The 23,010-nt window shown below is 32.5% G+C and overlaps 2 protein-coding genes across 2 annotated transcripts; one reads left to right on the top strand and one right to left on the bottom strand.

Annotated features, from left to right (window-relative positions):
- Positions 1–619: 619 nt before the first annotated feature.
- Positions 620–7,892, bottom strand: Arl1 (ADP ribosylation factor-like 1). Its single transcript, XM_085959103.1, has 4 exons — positions 7,764–7,892; positions 7,410–7,626; positions 3,763–3,874; positions 620–2,953 (listed from the first exon to the last, which is right to left on the bottom strand). The coding sequence occupies exons 1-4, from the start codon at positions 7,765–7,767 to the stop codon at positions 2,744–2,746; spliced, it is 543 nt and encodes a 180-aa protein (XP_085815229.1). The 5' UTR covers positions 7,768–7,892; the 3' UTR covers positions 620–2,743.
- Positions 7,893–8,337: 445 nt separating this feature from the next.
- LOC147064206 (phytanoyl-CoA dioxygenase, peroxisomal-like) lies at positions 8,338–21,683 on the top strand. Its single transcript, XM_085958901.1, has 8 exons — positions 8,338–8,572; positions 10,093–10,218; positions 12,947–13,058; positions 14,771–14,926; positions 16,289–16,432; positions 17,623–17,772; positions 20,108–20,245; positions 21,325–21,683. Exons 1-8 carry the CDS (start codon positions 8,505–8,507, stop codon positions 21,376–21,378), a joined length of 948 nt encoding a protein of 315 aa, XP_085815027.1. The 5' UTR covers positions 8,338–8,504; the 3' UTR covers positions 21,379–21,683.
- The last annotated feature ends 1,327 nt before the right edge of the window (positions 21,684–23,010 follow it).

The following is a 23,010-nucleotide window of genomic DNA, read 5'->3' as shown; positions in this document are numbered from 1 at the left end:
CTATATTGCAATTAAAGTTGTGATTATATTGATATGCACGTCGTGTACTGTCACGGCGACAAATTTAATCTATGGTTTCATCATTTTGCAGAATATTTTGAATGAACACGATTTCTGTAAATTCAATGGAGTAACCTAGTAACGAGTCTCTGTAAATCCAATATACTCAACCTGCAGACCATAGATAATAGATAACATTCTTATAGAAAATACATAGTGCCAATCGCTAAAAACAAAAAACACGCAATTTTAACATGAGTCGAAAATGTGTAGGCATCTAGAAAATGATAAAAAACGTTCACTGAGTCAGGCAGGTGTCGATGCAATGCGGTGCAACATGAGGTGACCTCATTGTTGTTCTGGTGATTTTGCTAACTGATAATGTTCGTTTAAAGGTTCAAAATATGCTACGGGATGGGAGCATCAGTCTGATAACATTTTAAACTCGATAGAAAATAATGACGATATTACACACTTTTTTCCCATAGCAGCAGCTTACTGTGACGTCACGTGATAGTACTCGACATGCAGCATAATATAATCACAACTTAAGCCACGGTAATAGTAAAATGGGGCAAAATTAAAAATGGTATGTTGTAGTTTTTATTAATTTTTTATTCATTAATATTATTATTTTACCGAAATGCAAATATAATAAAGCTGATATTGAATATCTTAGCGAACTGGATGACGCTCTTCCATTAAGTTGGAATGAATACCTATACAGGACTAGGTGAAAATAATAAACACATAAAAGCCATTTGACGATCTTTTAACTGTCCGATTTGACAGTGACATACACACATTCAGAACCCATTCTTATAATAAATATTATTATGTTTTACTATATCTGGGACCAGCGATGAAAAAGATATTTACATGCAAAACTTTAAAACAGAGTTCGTTTTGCTTTTCACATATACTCAGTTTCCAATCCACTCCGTATAATTTAATTATTACAACACATCTAATATAATAGAAGGCTTATTTCATAAATGTATCACTAGATAAAACAGACTGCAAATTTACAAGAGTCTAGAAAAGTTAATGAGAAACAATATCAAGGTATTAGTATCCAAACTTTATTTTTTCCGGAAGAAACAAATGAAGTATGGAAGGTCTTCTCCATTGGGGAGGTGAATGGCAGCTTCAAGTGTACATATGATTTTTTTCTGCCCACAGATAGCGTCGGTCGCTGGCATTCACCCTGAAGCAATGTACTCAGAACCCGTATCGCATAAAACTTAGTGATACCCAAAGAATCCATTGAGAATATTTATTAGACTTTTGAAATACAATTGTTTCAAAGATGGCCGAATATTGGTGGAGAGCAACGAATATTCCGATTGGCCCTCAATAAGCTGAAATGACAAGGTTGCAGAGTACTATCTGGGGTCCTACTCTGTTGCCTTTGTAATGCAGTGAGATGCAAGATATGATCTATGGCCAGTGCAGTGTTGCCGTCTTTTCAAATGATGATTATTGGTTAAATGAATCCTTCAAAATTATAGTATTTTTATTATATTTAGAGTAAAATTATAATTATAGTAGTTGGCAAGACTGGGCCAGCGGGAATTTGGCAGCTGCATCATGACAACGCACCAATCCATTTATTGCATCTGACTCAGAGTTTCTTGACTAAGCACAGTACTCATGACGTGATTCGCCAGATACTCATGGGTCCTTGTGATTTTTGGCTATCTTCCAAGCCAAAAATTCCATTGAAAGATACCTGATTTGAGTCAGGAGAAGACATTATGCATAATGCGTTGGTCCAGCTGTACTCCATTCCCAGAGGTATTCCAGAAAGTGTATGAAATCCCAAGGAGTTGATCTTGGTAGGGGATTGTGAGTAAATTGTATTTTTCCCAGTCAAAGGTTGGATAATTATATAATAAACCTACAGTTAGACAGATCTGCTGTATTATAACTAGGCAACTTGCATCCAAAGTTGTGTCATTAGAATCCAGTTATTTAACATTGTCGATGGCCCCTACAGCCGTCTATGAACTGAACCATTTATGAAATAAACCTGACAGAATAAATAAGATCAAAAATACATCGCAGACTTGATCTTACAATTTACAGAGTCCAATAATACCGACACCGATCGATTAAATATTTAGTGTAACAAATTTGGTTATTAAATAATGTACATAATTTATACATTGTGATATGACGTTGAACATTTAATTAATATAAAAGAAATACTTTCAAAACTTCAGGTCACATATATTAAGATTTTTTTCAGAAACATACGATAATGTTTAATATTCACTTTAATTGTTTGCTTTCTATGGAGAGGATTTTCAAATTATTTTACTTTCATTTCTAATATTTTATCAACTATTATTGAAATTAAATTTAAATAATACTTTCTCTTGAAAAACTTTTAAGTTGGCGATTTTATGTAAAAATATAAAAAAAGTAATGTTTATAAACATTTTGAAAATGCTACATATAGGTAATTAATATTCAAACATTTCTTTTTTGTTGGATTCTACATAAAAAATAAACCGACTCAATATAAAATGAGATCCCAGGATGTATAAAAACATTTATTGCCAGTTTCAAAAGCAGCCAATATATTTTTTAATTCGGGGTGAAAATATATTCACAAAATATCATCTTTTTATTGATTGCATTTTACCCAGCGGGTAAATATTCTCTGGCAGCCTACGTAAAAATCCGTTTTGTAATAATTCATAACTTAATAAAGGCTTATGGGTGTTATTTGGTGGTGTTATTTTTTTGCCTGGAGGGCATTCGAGAGCCAGTCCATCGCCTGGTCGAGGCCTTCGCCTTTGGTGGCGGACGTCTTGAATATTTGGAATGTTCTATCTTTGAGGGCGTCCAGCCCCAGCGCCTGGTGCACTTCGGCTACCGTTAAGCACCCTGCCATATCTTGTTTATTGGCCAATACAACCAGTATTGCCCCAGCTAACTCTTCTTCCTGTCAAAAACAAACCCATCACATTCAGCACTGCAATGAAGTTGAATATTATAAAATTCGCAACCTACTAATTGAGTGGCTAAACCCACTCTGGAGGATTTTTTGAGTTTTGACCACGAAAAACTGTTTTGTGCATTTACGATGATGTTGATGCTAGTAGTGGTAAGGTTTGTATTGCGATTGAAACATTATTATGATGAAAAGCACGGTTTGAATTGTGACATCAGATTGGTCGGCTATGTAGAGCAGATTTAGTAACCCATTATTTATCCTAGAGCAGATTTGGCGACTCAAGTCAATATTTATTTTGGTTTTTTGACAAAACAGGGTGGAATTTAAAACTCGCACCTTGATAGACTGGTACATACGTACATTCAAAACTAATTTTATTGAAAAAGTGCCCAGAGCAGGTTTAGCGACTAAGCGACTCAAATAAAAGTACTTATATAGTTAGCATATTTCTATTATGCTAAGTAAAAAAGATTCTACAATTTCAACAGTTTACAAAAAACACTAAAATTATAATATATATTTTTTTTACATTTGGTGGTCAAAATCCACACTGGATTGTAGAGCCAATTGATATTAATACATATTTTTTTTCATTTTGCTCTTTATAATGCGTTGAGGATCTACTAAGTTAAGATTTTGACAAAACGTGACGTATATGCTTCTATTGAAATGAGTTATTAAAAACGTATTCAATAGGTGACACTTTGTAGACTATGAGAGATATTACTGCTTACTCTATGCAAAGTCCATTGGAAAGAAAAATTCATATGATCCAAAAAAGAAAGAAGAAGACTTACTCTTAACATGTGAAGAAGCTCATCTTTAGATATACCTATTCGGTCTCTATCGGCTGAATCCACTACGTAAATGATAGCGTCAGTATTACCATAATAGCATCGCCAATAAGGTCTAAAAAAAGAAATAATTCATTTTTTTAAATTGGACAATTCAATGCTTACGGGACACAAAAATTTGTGTTTTTGCTAATCGCTTTTCAAATGCATATAATACGTTAATTACAAAATAAATTAAAAGTGCCCGTAGCCATTGTGTTAAAACCATACAATATGTTTAGATTTCATGTTTATTTTGTGGTGATTCACTATCAAATTCTTACACTGAATCCATACTGTATATCTGTGTAATGCATTGGTGAAGACTCCATACTAAGAGGTTATTTTAACCTATAATTAATTTTTAATTGCCTATCAACGTGTTTAAATAATAACCTCATTATTTAATATTCCACAAAAATAATATGATTTGCCGACATCGGTGTGTAGGTATGAATTATAAATTAATTGCCTGCTAAAAAAAAGAAGGCTCCAAATAATTTGAAATATTTTACGCACACAACACATACATACGATTACACATATTATGTAAAAACACACACACAATGTCATACTATCAGGTGACCTGAGACCGTTGGTATTTGAGCCTAACAGGGCTCTGGGGCATACAGCGATGTAATTTTTGTAAAAATAAATACATGCTTTTCTAGACCGAATTCGAAACGCGGATGGGCATTACTTTTTTTTAATATCTATTTTACTTAATGACTAGTCTTTTTTAGTGTAAAATCTATTGTAAAAAAGGTAAATATAATATCGTTTCTGTTCTTGTAGAACACACTAACTGGAGAATACTAGTTTTGAGTAATTTGACTTTGAAATTGTTAAAATGTTTGAAATTGTCTATCATGTGAGTTTATTAAGTAATCCTAAGAAGGATGACTTTAAAATAAGACTGTTTATTTATTAAGAAGGTTTCCAGACGGTAAAGTTTGAAATAAGGAACATTTTGGTATAACTAACTCAATATGTAATTTTTTCGAATTAGTGTCTTCTGCCAGAACAGTGACGATATCTTTTATTCTTTTTTATTATTTTATTTTATTATTAGTACTGTAAATATGGCTATATTAGGTCTTTTTCCTGTTATCTACTACACCATATCTATCTTCAACAGGCACCCTTTGTAAAAAAAAATGTGTAAATGATTGCCTCTAGAAAGTTTTCATGTATCTAGCAAATTTTTGCCATCTCGTTCAGTGTTACCAATGGGAATTGCAGCACAAAAACTATGAGTCTTGTGACTGGTTCTCCGCCGTCACTCGCTGTCATCTGTCAGTGAGCGCAGTGTTGCCAACTGAACTATACTGCCCTTCTTAGGAAGAGGGCAGTAACTAGGTCTGGCATAGTTTTGAGAAAAACGACAATATGTGTTTTTTTGATTTCTAGGCCATGAATTCATAAAAAACTGTATTTTTTTTTGTGAGTTGGATTTAAAAATAGAAGGGTGATAATATTAAACCTGAAATAGTAATTATTTTTTTTTAAAATCGAAAAATGCCTTGTTCCTTGGAAGTAGCAGTAATTTTTACTTTAGATTTCTTAGCAACAAAGCAGTAACTGCCGACTTACTGCCTTCTTGCTAAGATTTTCTACTTTTTTGCATTTCAAGTAATTAGTTAATACTTTTAGGATGGGTTTATTAAAAAAATCCGCCTTTAAGAATTTCACCCCAAAATCAGAAGAATAGGTACTTCATAAAGTATTCTCCTCTGTTAAACTCTATCTGAGTCATATCGCTGACATAAGCTCGTGGTTTCATGTTATTAATTTTATATTAGGATGATTCATCTTTCCAAATAAGAAAGTCTGTGACGTTTATGTCACAGACAGTGACTTTTCAGAATTGGCATTGGACACAGCACTTTTAAAGTCCTGAAAATCATATATTTTCCCATTTTTTTTCATTGATAGCCCTACCTGGAGGTAGAAGCTATCCGCTGACATAAATATATGCCCCTTCTCAAAATACTTAATAATTTATTTATTTATATTGACATATTTGCTATTTACAATACCTATCTATAATATATAAAATATGAAAACAGTGACCAATTTTTGTTTTGGCCACTGCAATTGTCAACTCATAGAGTACCTAATTACTTCTTTACCACGGTATTGCATAAAAAAGCATGATATGAAGATATTATGTCATTAGCTTTTCTACCAGCAATGCCTTCATGCCAAATTACTGCCACCGGTTTCACGTATTTGGTGGACATCTTGTTAAGGGGCACAAATGATTCGTTAAAAGCTATTATTCTTTGGGTAAAGACAACACTTTTAAATGTGTGGAAGCATAATGACTCTTTGAAAATCGACTGAAAAACATACCATGAATCAGTATAGCCTGTGCTACAGCCTCTTTACAGTCGATTCTATACTGTTCCGTGGTTTTCAGTGCATTTAAATTGTGACGCTTCCAAGACACATATATACAGCAACTTTCGTCAAGATTTGATTTTGCGTGCAATATATTGTGCATAAACTTACCTTCCGTTCATTATTTATAAATTAGAATTCCTAAATACTTCTAAAATGTGTTTTAAACAGCGTGAAGACTTGTCTTTATCGCGGTAAACTGGATACTTTTGACAGTTCGATACCTACTTGCGAAGTTGTCACCAATGCGAAAGTGAGTATCTTTTTTAGCATAAAAGCAGTAACTGTGGTAGGTAGATTCTTTTACTGCCTTTTTGCTAAGAAAATAGCGGTTACTGCCTTTATGTTAAAAATTATGTGAAAAAATGCAGATGTCCAATTTTTTATTAACGATATTTAGCGCTTTTTCGTAATATTACTGCTTTCTTTGTTCACAACTTAGATAGAATACAAAATTCTCTCACAGATGGCATTCACAACTCAATTTGCCATTTTTTCGCTTTACTGCCTTCTTCCTAAGAGCGGCAGTATAATTATAGTACATTTTGTTCCGCGTACTATTAAAAAAGTATAGTATGTTAAAAATACCACAATTTTGAAAAATAGAATTAATTGAATTCGCCGACTAGCATTTTTCGGTCGTAAGAAGTGTAACTACTAGCTACTATAGTTCGATGACAAAAAGATAGCTGAATTCAAAAATGGCGACTGACAGATAAAGACGGTGGAGGACCAGTCAAAAGCACCAAAACTATTTGTAAAACACATTGAAATTCTCTAATTTATGCATGTCATTTATAAGATTAGAATAACCATTAGCGTGTGCCGCACACTAATGATTATTAATTAAACTGTCAATAATGTTTAAAGTTGAATGCTGCATTACAATGGATCTGGATAAACTTCGTAAGTAGTAACAATTCGTATAATTCAACTGTTAGACATTTAATATAATTTCACATCGTCGCATACACGAACGTGACAAGACGTTGCCTAACTTATTTATCAAGGTTAGTTATGACAACCAATTATCAAATCAAAAATTATTGAACACATGTTTGATGTTGGTGGAATTGTGTTTCCACAATTAATTCATAATACCAGCTGTCAAAATAGATGTGTGTTTAACATTGTAATCATATGCATATTTTGTTTATGGGAGTAATAATGTACAGATAAGACAAGTATTACATTTTATGTAAGCATACCGTATACTAGTTTGTCCTCCTAAATCCCAGACTTGAAATTTCAAGTTTTTATATTGTACTTGTTCAACATTAAAGCCAATGGTAGGTATTGTAGTGACAACTTCTCCTACTTGTAATCTATATAGAATTGTTGTTTTTCCGGCTCCGTCTAGTCCTAGAATTAGAATTCGCATTTCTCGGGCTCCCAAGAGCCCTCGGAAGTAGCTGAATAACCCTCCTGAAAACAATAATGCATCGTATGGTAAATAATGTTTGCACTTTTCGGACATAACCTAAATATCGATTGTTTGACAACCGGTCGAGCAAAACCTACAACTCGTATTGTACAAAAGTCTGCAATGATAAAACACATACCCATGACTACTTCTCAGTTTATTTTCATAAATAGTTAGTGTTTGGAGATGAGAAACATTGAATTTCAAGCATAAATTCTATGAATCAGACTTCAACTATGGTCGCTGATAGCTCGCTTAGAATGTACGTAACTGACTAGTCTATGTAACTGACATTTACGTTATCGGAAAGTGTACACAAAAATGTGAAAGTCACAGTCTAAATTTTAGCTTATTTGACGTGTACTGCAGGTTAGAAAACGTTATAATTAACATTTTCGTAATTTTCATATTGGTACGACGTGTCGGTAATGTTTACTGTAAAAAAATAATATTCAATTTGTATGTGGAAAATCGACTGACTCTGACTACATTTTACGGACATTCATAAATATTTTTTTAAAAGATTACTTGGAATCAAATAAGTGTGAGTCAGGGTATGGACCTAATAGGTTGAGCAAGTGGCTGACATACATTTCTCGTAAAAAACAAAATCTGTTAATACAAACCTCTACTCTGTGGAGGCCCATAATAATATGATCCTATTAGGATCGGACATGGTCAAAAAAAAAAAAATGTTTTATAACACTGGCTACACTGTCAACTGGGTTGTCAAAATCAAAAGTAAAGTCAAAAAGTTCGACATTCAACTTCGAACTTCACGAAAACACGAAATAAAGTGATAAAATTGGAATTACTATTCTTGTGTCGAGTGAAAATCTTGTTTGTTATTTATCAAGTGTAATCTAGTAAACGGTTGAAAATGGCAGCTCGTCGTATTGAAGTTATCAAGAATCATCTGTCCCCAAAAATAAGGCCGACAGTGAACAAGTAAGTCTTGTTTACATGGATATTATTATTAGCATTCCTGCACATACACAGATTGTGCATATTATAATGTGCCCGTGCCTACCATTGTATTACAAGATAATAATCAATATTATGATCAGTACAGTGTATTTTGTCTGTTGATTATGATTATTACTATGAGTTCGATCAAAATATGACGTACTCAATAGTTATCGCAAACTGTCATAGTGACGATCTAAGAATAATTAATTAAAATATGTATGATTAAAATTTTTGAAAATCAAAATCGCTGAAAATTTTACAACCAATATAAAAATCCGGCCTATTTTTCAGAAAGTGGTTGCTATAATATACCACATCACATTTGTATTACCTATCTGTTAATTTACTAGTGGTAGATAGAATCATAAAGGATTATGAAATTATTAAAAAATTAAATCATCATAATTAAAACACCCATACCTAACGTGACCTTACTTACGTCCAGTTTTGAACGGTACCGTCCCGTTTTTAGATAGCCTATCCCGTTGTCCCCAAGCACAGCTTCGGGACGCTGAAATATCCGGTTTTCAGAAAGAGAGCAACCCATGGTAACAATTAAAAAATGGCGCCAAAAATCAAAAAAAATCAATAGAAAAGCACTGGTAGATAAGGTCTCTTCTCTTATTTAAAAAAAATTACAGCTACATATCGCAGTTCTTAAAGCAATGTTAATTAGTTAAGTAAATTTCAAGAAATCCTGCCAAAAATTTTATTCTTTTTTCAAAAATCAAAACGAAATATGTATTCTTAAGCAAAATATTTGTTCTTCAGAAAAACATTAGACCTCATAAATTATTTAAGTATTTTTACATTTTCATTCTTGTTCTTTTCATTAATAAATAAAAACTATGAAGAAATATGCGTTTTCTTAAATACACATTTTATCCGACCATGTCCGATCCTAATAGGATCATATGGGCCTCCACAGAGTAGAGGTTTGTGTTAACAGATTTTGTTTTTTTATGAGAAATTGATGTCAGCCACTTGCTCAACCTATTAGGTCCATACCCTGACTCACACACAAATTGAAAAACAATATGTGTACTTGCCAGACCCAGGATTCGAACCTGGGACCCATGGCGTGATAGTCCAATGCTTAAGCCGCGCGGCCACCATGGGTGTTGCCTACCCTACTACTAACTATTACCTAAAAATTAGTAGATATCCCATTTTGAGGAAAAAAATAAATGGTCATGTTACCCATCAATATTTCAAAGTTTAGGTACCTACTGAATAATTCGAAATTCACCGCTCAGTAAAAAAGGAATAAAAAACTTAAACTCGTGATTACCGGAATTGAACTGACTAATCAATTTTCTTGCGTTTTTACTGTCAGTTTATAATAACATAATTTTTTACATTCACGTAACTCAAAATGATTGAGCATAATACTTATTATAATATTGATGAAACTGTTGTGACAGTAGTTCAGGCCCATTAAACTATTGAAAGTACTAATTAATGATATAAGACTGTGATTTTATTTTTTGTTATTTTAGTGTATCGGCCGATCCGAGTTCCAGACAAAAAATTGTTTTAAGTCAATTTCAGAAAGACTTTTATGACAGATGTGGATATCTATTGATAAAAAGATTAATTACCGACGATGTCATCGATAAATGCAGGTAATTCTTATCAGCTTATGCACTGATTATAGGCATTTAATACATAATAATATTATAACTCTAAAATTAGTAACACAATATGCAATTAATTCATATTGACCTAATGATGTTTTTTTTGTCGACCATGTCCGATCCTAATAGGATCATATGGGCCTCCACAAAGTAGAGGGTTGTATTAACAGATTTTTTGTTTTTTTACGAGAAATGGATGTCAGCCACTTGCTCAACCTATTAGGTCCATACCCTGACTCACACGCAAATTGAAAAATAACTTACTAACGTACTTGCCAGACCCAGGATTCGAACCTGAGACCCACGGCGTGATAGTCCAGCGCTTAAGCCACGCGGCCACCGTGCGTGGGACCTAATGATAGTAAATATAAATGCTTCTAAAATACAGAAGTTATCTTAAAAAGGTTTTTATGAGATATTATTGACAATTAGCCAGTCATTCAACCGATTGGGTTTATTTACTAGATCCAAACATTCAACTTTGTGAAAGGTCCACTTTCTTAATAATTATGACCGTGTTTAGGAAAAAGGGCGTAACCCTCACAGAACAAATTTTACAGGAGGGGCAAAAACGTTATTTGAATGATTTTGGTTTAATATTAAAAAAAAAAATAGGCACACACATTAGGTGCATGATAATTGATGATTTGGTGTAATATCTTTTCGATCTAACAATAATTAAAGAAGTTATTACAGAAAAATTATTAAAATTGAGTGTAAATGCTTTTTTCCTTAAATTAAAACTTAATTGAAGCTCAATTAAAACCTGAATTTAGATAATAATTTGGCATTTTCGGCTTACTTCCTTTTTACAGAACATGTATTTAGTTGTATACGTTGTTAATATCTAATAAAAGCACTTTTCGTAAAATCGAGGGTTACGTCCTTTTTCCTAAACACAGTCGTAACAATACATAATATGTATTCAATCTCATAATGGAGAAATCTATCTTTCCGGAGTTGTGGAATATATCAAAGGTTACTCCAATCCATAAGAGTGTTACTGAGTCAACAGTGGAGAACTACAGGCTAGTAGCACCAGAACCAAGAGATCTCGAAATAGAAGAATGATCTTATCAAACAATTTGTACCTATTTAACACATATCAGAAGTCAACGTGCGTATATCATAATATTACGCTTATGAATATGAGTGTGTGTACATCGTGCCTTTCAGATACCATGTTAAGGAGGGACCACTTCCGGGGTTGTTATCATGACGTCATATATTATCATCCAGTGGCGAGGGGTGGAGGTAGGCTGTTAAGATTTGACATAAATAATGCACACTAAACTTTGTCAGCAATACAGAATACAATTTGCAGATAGTGCTGGTTAGTTTTTAAAATTCAATTAAATCCTGCCTATACCAAATCCTAATAGTTTAGGTATGCTATGGGCGATCTGACAAAAATAGTACTCACTTTTTCAGTTATACTTATTTGTTTTCGTTGAATTAAGAATACATATTACAGATTGTGTTGGGGAGTTTTTTGAAATCCATTAAGCCCTGCCTACCAAACCATGATCGATAAAAAATATTCTTCTATCTATGAAATATCTAAAATGATGTATGGTTTAATGGCATAATTTTAGATATTTTATAAATATTTGGATATTTTTTGACTGTTAATTATCTACTATGGCTTGGATTATGCAGTCTTTAATTTTAAAAACTAACAAACACTATCAACACATTGTAGTTTTAGTTCAATGAAAACTAATACGTTTGACTGACAAAGTTTTGTGTGCACTATTTATGTTGGATCTTAACAGCCTACCTGCACCCTTCGCCACTGCTATCACCTCAGGTATACTATTTACTGAAGAAAAAGTCCCTTATTAATATTATCCACACGAAACTGAGGCATACACGTGGTATCCTTGAATTACCAAGTTACGGAGGTGAGGAATGGGAGCCACGATCACTTAGACATTGTGACTTATACACTGTCGTCTCAGATAGATGAATCACAAAAGAAACTGCTTCCTTCATAAATTATGTATTTTCAGACCCACCGTCTACCCTGTCTAATAATATTGCATAATACAGTTGAACTTGTTTATTACGAGGAGGATGGAACTGACTGAATTTGCTCGTTATAAGCGTTACTCGTTATATAACATTTTTCGCGCCAAATTCTATTTAAGCATAGAACATAGAAAATCTGAAAACCATCGTAAAAATCCCCAAAACAAGCATGGCATTTATAAACCACAAAAGAAGTTGTTTATTGTAATGAAGTGCTGAGCCACCGTTAGGCGGAGCGCTGGTAGGCGGAGCGCTGGTAGGCGGAGCGCTGGTAGGCGGAGCGCTGGTAGGTACCTAAGTACTGACTTCACAAAGCTTGGATTTTTTACATGTAATTTCTACCATATGCGTAGATACCTTTTCAATGTTCAGCGAAAACACCAATAGGTACATAGACACTTAACTTCTCATAAACGTAATCCAATCCCGGCGGCATCCTACCCAGTCAGATTTTATTGCTTAGGGTTGAAAATGTTGTTTTTAAACGATCGACATGTCGACGGTATACCCGAGAAGTAGCTTTGTTATAAAAGTGAATAAATGTATGGAGAAAATCATAAACTAAAATGTCAACGAATGAGGAAATTACATCCGACCGAGATCTCGCTATTTCAGTGGTCGTAATAACCAAGTTCGACTGCAATTCCTAAAAAATATAAATAATTAATATAATCCATATTTTCAGAGCACATTTCATTGACATTTGTAATGGAGTCGCTGATAGAGGAGGAATGGTGCTCATGAAAGAAATTTTGATGATGGATTCCGCTAAGAAAGGAGAATTTTTATACAATAAAGTATGCCAAAAACCACATCACTTGTTCATTTTCAAATTAAGCCATTCTCAGTTTTTCTCATTTTTACTGACTTATTAATATGATCATATTGAATTGAAACGTAGGTAAGAAAGTGATCTTTGAATCGGTTAATACCGCTATAATAATAATTATAATCTTATCCTTTGTATTTATTTTTGTCTGAATGACACCTTGAACAAATGCTTTGATATGTAAATATAATATTGTATTAACTTCAAGCAGTTGTACATCTCACAATAACATGATTAGTCATTGGTTAACACCGTTTAACACGAATACAACAAATTCTAATCTAATGCAATGGTATAATACAGGTACAGTACATTCATTTGGTTCTTGATTTAAATGGATTTATGTACATATCTGGTAGTGTCTCTAGGAACCAATCTCCACTTTTTGACAAGAGTATAATATAGACAAACGAACTTTGCATCATCTGACAATGCCCAAATCTCATGCATTTAAAATAATTATATTAACAATTATTATCTGTTAAGATTACAATATTTTTGATTATTTTAGATACTTTTACAATTTATGACAATGGAAACATGTGTGTACTTTGGTCATTCATTTTATCATTTTTAGATTTAAATGTAATATAAAGTGAATATACATAACTTAAAAATAACTCAGATATATATATCCCCACTAGAAAAAATCACATTTGAAAAAAACGGTATATCTACTGGTATTGCGCCAATATGCTTTAACTAAGTAAGCTACGAGCCTCGTACTTAATTACGATACTTTTAACTAGTAGGTCCTACATGAAGAGTTTATTAAATTGCGAAATTTTTGACTATGGTGTTTGTGTTTTTAAATCAAGGAATCATTAATTGCCTTAATTACTAACCGACGCCCGGCTCTTGCCAAATATTTAGTTATAATGTTTACTTGAATTTGTTAACAATTTTTAATAAACCATTTCTTTTATTCAACGAATAATTCACAAGATTTGAGAATGTGACATACAGTTCAAATTTCGTCGGGCATCACATTTTTTTCAAATGTGATTTTTTCTAACGGGTATATTTCAAGTTTTGTATGTTCAATATATAGAATGTTACATTCTCAAATCTTGTGAATTAGTCGTAGAATAAAAGAATTGGTTTAGTAATGTAAAGTCTTTACCACACTTTTAAACCTAGAAATGATAAGAATGATGACCAAAGTGCACATAGCTTTTCATTGTGATTAAGATTTCGAGGATTAAAAGAGTACAAATGACATTTTTTTTTTCGACCGTGTCCGATCCTATTAAGATCATATGGGCCTCTACAGAGTGGAGGTTTGTATTAACAGATTTTTTTTGTTTCTACGAGAAATGGATGTCAGCCACTTGCTCAACCTATTAGGTCCATACCCTGACTCAAACACAACTTAAAAAACAATATGTGTATTCGCCAGACCCAGGATTCGAACCTGGTACCCACGACGCTTAAGCCACGCGCCCATGGTGGGTGTGATATATTAGTTTCATATATGTGTCTTTTGTGTGTTGTCTACGTTTATCTAGAAAGTTGAGGTCGATTTCTGCGGCTACAGGTCCTGATAACATGTACATCAGTCCCGAATTATGTAACACTTGTTACGTTCTTGTAAATTTCTTGGGCAGTTGAAAAATATTGTAATAGTCATGATGATTTTATTTCTGTACGCATTATTATATTGAGTTTATAAATTAATAGATCCAAGACATATTGAATGACGAAGTCTTTGCCTTGTACACCGAAGCACCTGTACTTCTTGATTATGCAGAGGCTTTTGTCGGACCAAACATAATGGGAATGCACAGTATGCTGATTAATAAACCGCCTGGTACATCCATTCATCCACCGCATCAGGTAAAACATTCAAAGATTTATTAAGATTATATTGAACATACATAATTTGGAACATCTTCAGAAATATGCCAATTAGAAGAATCCTAAATCACAAATAAGTACATAAGAAAGGCGACTCTCGGAGTCCAATTCTTTTGTATACTGGCTTCTGATTCAGGGGCTCTGATTCTCAATGAGGTCACAATACATCAGTGGCGAGGAGTGGAGGTAGGTTGTTAAGATTCGACATAATGTCACTGTATTTTAAATACCTCCTATGTGGTTTGAGTCATATTCTGAGATAATCGAAAAAAAACTGTTAATATATAAATAATTGTAAATGTTATAATATAATAATGTAAAATAGTAACAATAATAATAATATAAAATTGTAACAATAGTAATAATATAAAATTGTAATAATAATATAAAATTGTAACAATAATAATATTATAAAATTGTAACAATAATAATAATATAAAATTGTAACAATAATAAATAACATTATATTATAATAATGTTTTAACATTTTTTGTAGATCCTAATCAACAATTTAAATTGGATAATTATATTTTTTTTTAAATATTATATTTATTATTAAATGGTAACATCGTAGCTTTTTCCATGTTTTTATCACATAGGAATAATTCTATATGCGCCGTGTTGAATACATTGAATCATGTGTAAACATGCCATGTTCGCATAAGATTATTTTAATACTGATCTATTGTGGCAGACCCTCACATAGGATTAATTATTAATTAATTGCATATTTTTGGATGCTCTCACATAGTATTAATTTAATATTGATTTTATTTGGTGATTTAATTTTTTATTTGATCTTTCCACAAGTGATATTAATCCATATGGTAGAAAAAAAAATGCGCACCACGTGGTATCAATAACTCATTTTCGTCAAAGTCACCACATAGAAGGTATTTAATATACAGCGACGATAAATAGTGCACCCGAAACTTGATCAACCATACTTATTTGTTTTTGAACTAGGAATACGATTTGCAGATGGTGTGGGTTGGTTTTTGAAATTCAATTAAACCTTGCCTAACCAAACCATAATTGTTTATAATGCTATGGGTGATCCGACAAAAATAGTGCACACTTTTTCAGTAATACTTATTTGTTTTCGTTTTTTAAATTTAAGTAAAATATTCTTCTATGTATAAAAAATCTAAAATTATCTATGGTTTAATTACATAATTATTTTAGATATCTAATAGATAAATGAAATATTTTTTTATTATTGTCTACTATGGCTTGAATTAGGCAGGGTTTACCTTCGTATTAAACTGTATTATTTTAATTTTAATTCAGTATAATTTAATTACTACAAATAAAATATTATTTTTATTATTATGTTTATAGGACCTTCATTATTTCCCGTTCCGTCCCGTTGAAAAAATTGTTGCAGCCTGGACAGCAATGGAACCCGTCTATAAAGATAATGGATGCCTATACGTTGTGCCAGGGTCACATAAAGGTGTCCTTCATCATCACAGTTATCCTGATGTAATATATTTTATTTTACATACATAGTCAATGTAATTTTTGATAAAGAAACAAATAATAAAATAAAAAAAAAATCAAAATACTGGGATATAAAACATTGATGTTCCTATGTAATTATTTTTTTTTATAAATTCACCACTATAGCAGATTAGGTACATGTACGTTATACTAAACAAGCTCACACATCTAAACTCTTCTCGTCTGCATACATGTTGAATACATTGATGTGACGTCATCGTTATTCACAATACACACGTTTCCAGATGGAGCCCCGCACATTGGTAGAATGCATAATTTTAATTTGGAAAAAACATGTAGTAGTGTTGCAAAATCGCACTCGTCTCGGGCTGCGAGTCGAAGCCGCGAGTGTTGCGGTTACGCATACGCACACATTACGAATTGGTCATTCTTGTTTAGACGTTGAAACTCGCCAGCCGCCGCACCCCATACATATTCACGTTTCGAGAGGTTATGCTCAACTGTCGCTAGGCGCCTATATGCAACATCAGTGCGATGTTCCTAAAAGGTATGATTTATGGCTGTGCGGCAGACGAGGTGAGTTTAGATGTGCGAGCCGGCTAACATTATCAGAAGCCCAATTTTTGAAACAAGTAGTATCATAAAACATGAAAACTTACTTGAAAACGCTAATTAGCTTGGAAATTAAGCGTGATGCCACGTAAATATTAGGCGTAGATTTATGTTGGCGTAAAAGTTTGCATTATATTTTAGTCTATGGACTCCATGACTGCCAATTACAGCTCAAGTTAACATATAAACAAGAAAATACCCTAAAATAGAGCATCTCGACACCTCCTTCATATAAGGTTGTGGTGTAACTATCAGTAGTACAATTTTAATAAATTTTAATGACACCACAACGTTAATTTAAATGCTGAAACTGTAATTTTTTAGTTTTTTTTCTCGATACCATCGTTTTATGATCTTTAAAATTATTTAATAAAGGTAATTAAGCCAAAATAGCCAAAAACGCAGTTCTTACTTTTTACGTAGGAGGTGTTGGGTCTAATTTATCAAATAATATTTAAAAAAACAAATTATCATTTTTTAATCATTTTACGTAAAACTTGGTGGCAGTCTGTGTGTTGTATAAGTATGATTATAAAGTTTTTAATAGGTATGCAAGTGTTTTGTAATAAATTAGTTTTATATGAATTTATTCCATACAGAATGACACAGTGAATAAAGCATACCATGGAATACAAAATGCTGATGAAATTGCACCGGATGAAAAACGTGTTTATCTTTCAATGGAGAAGGGCGACACTGTATTTTTCCACCCGCTATTGGTGCATGGGTCTGGTCCAAATTCAACTAAGGTCAGTCCATTTTAAATGAAAATTAATATTTTGTTTGACACCATTGACCTCGACAAATTCTATCTTGTTTATCTTAACAACCTTAACGTGCATACTCTTAACCACAACCGAGTCCACGGTTTTCAGATACAATTCAAAATACACCTGACAACTTTCAAAACTCTTAAATGACTGGCAAAAATATTTGGATAAATTAATTAGGTACCTACCCTCCAACAAGAAGATTTAGGCAAACGCCGGAAGGCGTTGTTGTCGACTAAATGCGTGGAGCTTGTTAGTTCATAATGGTATTACGGTTAAAAATGTAAGGAGCTTGTATTTCGCAGTTTTAACACGTAGCCAAGAAGATGTTCGAGTATAAGTACGAGTATGTACCTACCTATAATTCAAATATAATTCTCAAATCTGCACGTGTCATTGCTCGTCATCAAGGATGTGACGTCCAAAGACGACAACGGAAGTAAACTAGGCATCGCAAACCTGACATAAATTCACTCCGGTTAAACATTCCATGTCAATTAATACATTTTGTTTCCAACCAGTGAGCTGTATTTTTTAATGGAGAGATATGTCCGTAATTACTAAGTTAGGTACCCTATTTCTCTATAAACCTAATGATTCTTCTCAATTTGCCGCCTTTCGAGTAACTGCCGCCCCCAAGCGAAGCTCAATCTGCCTACCCCCACGGGACGTCACTGGTTCTAATGAATAATATATCGACAAACAGCAATATGTCGTAACCCACAATTCACAAATTTTGCAAAAGGCACAAAAAACTGTATATTATGTATAATGCAATGTATGATGAAGCTGTGAATAGTTTCTTCTGTACATTTTTATGGCATAATTGCGACATATTGCAACTATTTTTTTGGCCTCATTTGGTACAATTTGTTTTTATTAATTTAAACAAAAACTATTCAACAAAATTTTCTTTTATTTTACATAGATATAGGTACCTACTAAAACTCCTCACTCAAATCAACAAAAATATCTATTTATCCAAATTGGTGGATACAACATATTGCTGTTTGTCGAACGTTATGTTTTCCACTACACCTTTAGTATGAATTTTTTTAGTTTTAGAGAGTGTAAAATCTTGTCTTACGGTTGCAATACACTCCTGGGACGTTGGCCATAAAGCAAAATGTCATATAACATATCACTTATTTTAGTACAATTTCCTTAGGAATGATTCCAATTTTAGAATAAAAATAAACGAAGGTTTTTTTGAAAATGCATTATTTATTTCAAAATCATTATGTACAAAAATAAATTCATTCATTCCTTGTTCAAAATGATAAAGCATTTTCGACAAAACTGTCAGCCGAGTAGCTCTTGTCATGTGTCATTTGTCGAATCTTGTTGATTATTGTTTTGCATTCAGTTCAAATATTTTCATTTCACATTATAATAGTTTTGAATTAATAAAAATGTCTTTGTTTTTCAAAACTATTACAATATTTCCGTGTATGGCGTGAATATGTTGATAAGTCTAAATACATCAATTCTCAGGACAGGTCTTTGTAAAGTTGGTATTCTGTGGTAAATCAGGAATGTTATAAAATTTTAGTTTGTTGAGAATTTACAAGCTTTACTAAAATTTTAAATCATCCAAAAACATATAATCTGATTTATCACTGAATACCAACCTTACAAAGAGTTTCCCTGAGAATTGATATTTTTAGCAGAGCGTTGGAGCAGACCCTTTTTTGAGTTGCTCCGCTCCGGGACCTAATACTTGCTCCAGCTCCGCTTCAGGGTCTGCTCCGCTCCGGGTTAAAAGTTTTCATAGGTGTTATATGTATACAAATGATATTTTGTTTTAAAATAAGTAGTTTTGAAATAAGGTTTATTATTCGTACTTTTCATTATTATTTATTTTAAACAAAATTTCGGACAGCAAATCGTCTTTCATTATCTGCCTCTTCTGTCAAAAAAGTGAGGCTATTTATCACTTGGTAGTGTTACCGTATTTCAAATAATTCCAGTGTTGCAAAGTGTTAAATATAATATTTTCATTATTAGTATCATTATAGGACGAAAATTTAATAATAAAAAAACACCCGGAGCTGTGGAGCACTACAAATTTTCAGTGCTCCGGCTCCGCTCCTGCTCCGGAGGTAAAAACCTATTGCTCCACAGCTCCGTGCTCCTGCTCTGAGCTCCGCTCCAACGCTCTGATTTTTAGACATATCAACATATTCACTCCATACACGGATTTATTCCCTATATTAAAAATTATTTTATATCTATCATGTTTCGTAGAAATTGTTCACAGAAAAAGACATTGCTAATAAACTTTTTTTTATTTGTAATTTGTATTTTTTTTTAGAATTTCCGTAAAGCGATATCTTGCCATTACGCCAGCAGCGATTGTAAATACATCGAGACAGATGGAACAAGCCAGGAAAACATTGCCAAAGAAATTGAACAAATGGCCAAAAAGATGGGCTTGGATGTTGACTTCAAGGTTTGTTTGACTGTATCAATTTAAATAGCAAATAGCAAAGCCTCATCGAATACCTTTTATCAGAAGATTAAAACATAGTATATGTTTTTGTGAAAAGTCTGGTTCTAACAGTGGCGATGACTGTAGTACAGAGGTAAACGATTATAACAAATGAAAAGAATAACAATACATCCATGGTGAGGGGTGGAGGTAGGCTGTTAAGGTTTAACTTAAATAGTGCACACTAAACTTCAGTCATACTTATTTATTTTCATCGAACTAAACATACAATTTGCAGATGGTGCTTGTTAGTTTTTAAAATTCAAATAAACCTTGCCTAACCAAATCATAATTGTTTAGGTATGCTATGGGTGATCCGGTTTGTATTAGGCTAATTGAATTTTAAAAACTAAGGAACATCTACACATTGTAGTATTAGTTCAATGAAACAGATACGTTTCACTGACAAAGTTTGTGCACTATTTATATCGGATCCAACCTACCTCCAATGTTCGCCACTGTATACACACTTAGACGGTGAATCACTGTATTATATTATTATATACAGTAGAGCCAATAAGTTTCACGTGGTGCTCGAAACATAGCTCAAATAGATTTGTATACGCTGTACAACTGTATCTTTCCATGATGATTTGCCAAACATTTTTTTTTTTAACCATGTTTGATCTCAATAAGATCATAGGGCCTCCACAGAGTGGAGGTTTGTATTAACAGATTTTGTTTTTACGAGAAATGGATGTCAGCCACTTGCTCAACCTATTAGGTCCATACTCTGACTCATACACAAATTGAAAAACAATGTGTGTACTTGCCAGATCCAGGATTCGAACCTGGGACCAACGACTATGCTTGCCAAACAATACTGAACACAAATATCAATTTTTGTTGGGAATCAGAAAAAAAATAGTTGTTATGACGTTTTAAAAATCTATTCTACTAATTTGATAACCCAAAAATGACAGCTTAGTGTGTTAAGATTATTTGTTTTAAGCAAAATTATTGGTGCTGTCATAAAAATGCTAAAGTAATCATTTGAGACTGAAGCATAGTTTTATAAGTGATGTTCTTTTATTTTACAGACTGTATGGCATATTAGAGGAAAACTTGTCAGAGGTGAACGCCTTGAATTATAATTCAAGGGATACACGAAACAAATTATTATTGTCATTTTAAACAAGATAATATACATAATAATATTGCATTATTGAAAATGATATAATAATATGCGATATAAACTATGGAAGAAAAATGGTGATTTAGTTTGGGTATGGGAATTTAATATTATAATGTAAATAATATTTATCAATAAATTGGGAGATTTTTATTACCTTTGGAAAAACTTCTATAAAAATTTGTAATATATAATCATATGTACTTATATAAAAGAAAATATCTGGCAATATATTCATAATATACATACATGTAAATAATAAAAGTGTTAGTGGTACGACACATTTAAAAAATAATATTTTTTAAATTTAGATAATATATAGAAATGAGTTAAGTCTTAAGATACGACACTATCTAATGGAAATATGTAGTAAATATAAGTAAGGAAATATGGAAACAAGTAGCAGGGAACATATTGTTTTAATCCAAAATACGACTTCTATAAACTTCGTGTCGTATTCCGTTCCACAGTACAGGACGTCAATGGACGTCCTGTCATATCACATCTCACAAAATACGACGTTTATAGACGTCATGTCCGTGAATATGTTAATAATACTATATAGATTGTAGTAGATACAGGATTATGTAATTTCTATTGAAAATTTTATTAACTATAGGTACCCTATATAGGTACCACTGTAAAAAACAATTATTTTATTTTTAAGGTGAGATTATATTCTTATTTTAATAATGTATATATATTATATTTCAAGTTAAATAATATAACCAAATTTATAAGTATAATTACTGTTTTGACATTGTATTTTTATATTTATAATAAACAGAAATGGAAAAATTAAACCTAGGAATGTCTTTATTTATTACTCCAAAACTCACATTGTAAAATAAATATTATAGGCGGCTAACAAGAAATTATTATATAGGGGCTAAGAACGATAATCCGATCTACAGGAACATAATAAACATTATTAATGATAAACGACCATGGACAATATACAAATTAGCCCTGTCTACTTCTTGCAAACGGGATAAAAATGTATCAGCATTGTCTTCTATGCTGTCAGTGAGTGGTGGGTTTAGGGTCTTTCTAAGAGGCATATACTCATTGCGTTATTTAGCCAAGTATCACTTGGCTAGGAGAGCTTAAAGTGAGATGACGTCAGTTAAAGCTTTATTATTTTTGAAATAAGTGATTAACCAAGTTATGTTTGTAACTAAAGTGTGAAATATATAATGGTGCATATCACATGACGTTACAGTAAGCTGCCGCTACGAGAAAAAAGTGTGTCATGTCGTTTTTCTTGGTGTTTAAAATGTTTTTTTGCTGTTGCTTTGAACGAACATTGTCAGTTAGCAAAATCTGCCGAAATCACCAGAACAACAGTGAGGTCACCTCATGTTGTACTGCACTGCATCGACACCTGCATGACTCAATGAACGTTTTTCATCATTTTCTACTAGCCTACACATTTTCGAATCATGTCAAAATCGCATGTTTTTAGTGGTTGGTACCATGTATTTTCTATAAGAATGTTGTCTACTGTGTCTGCGGGTTGGGTTCTATTCAAAATATTATTGAATTTACAGAGACTCATTACTAAGTTACCTACTCCATCATTGAATTTACGAAA

The sequence above is a fragment of the Rhyacophila brunnea genome, unplaced genomic scaffold (assembly GCF_057557595.1).
Source record: "Rhyacophila brunnea isolate RB1 unplaced genomic scaffold, BYU_Rbru_1.0 scaffold_8, whole genome shotgun sequence".
In the NCBI taxonomy this organism is placed as follows: domain Eukaryota; kingdom Metazoa; phylum Arthropoda; class Insecta; order Trichoptera; family Rhyacophilidae; genus Rhyacophila; species Rhyacophila brunnea.
This window is presented reverse-complemented; position numbering and strand designations above follow the sequence as displayed.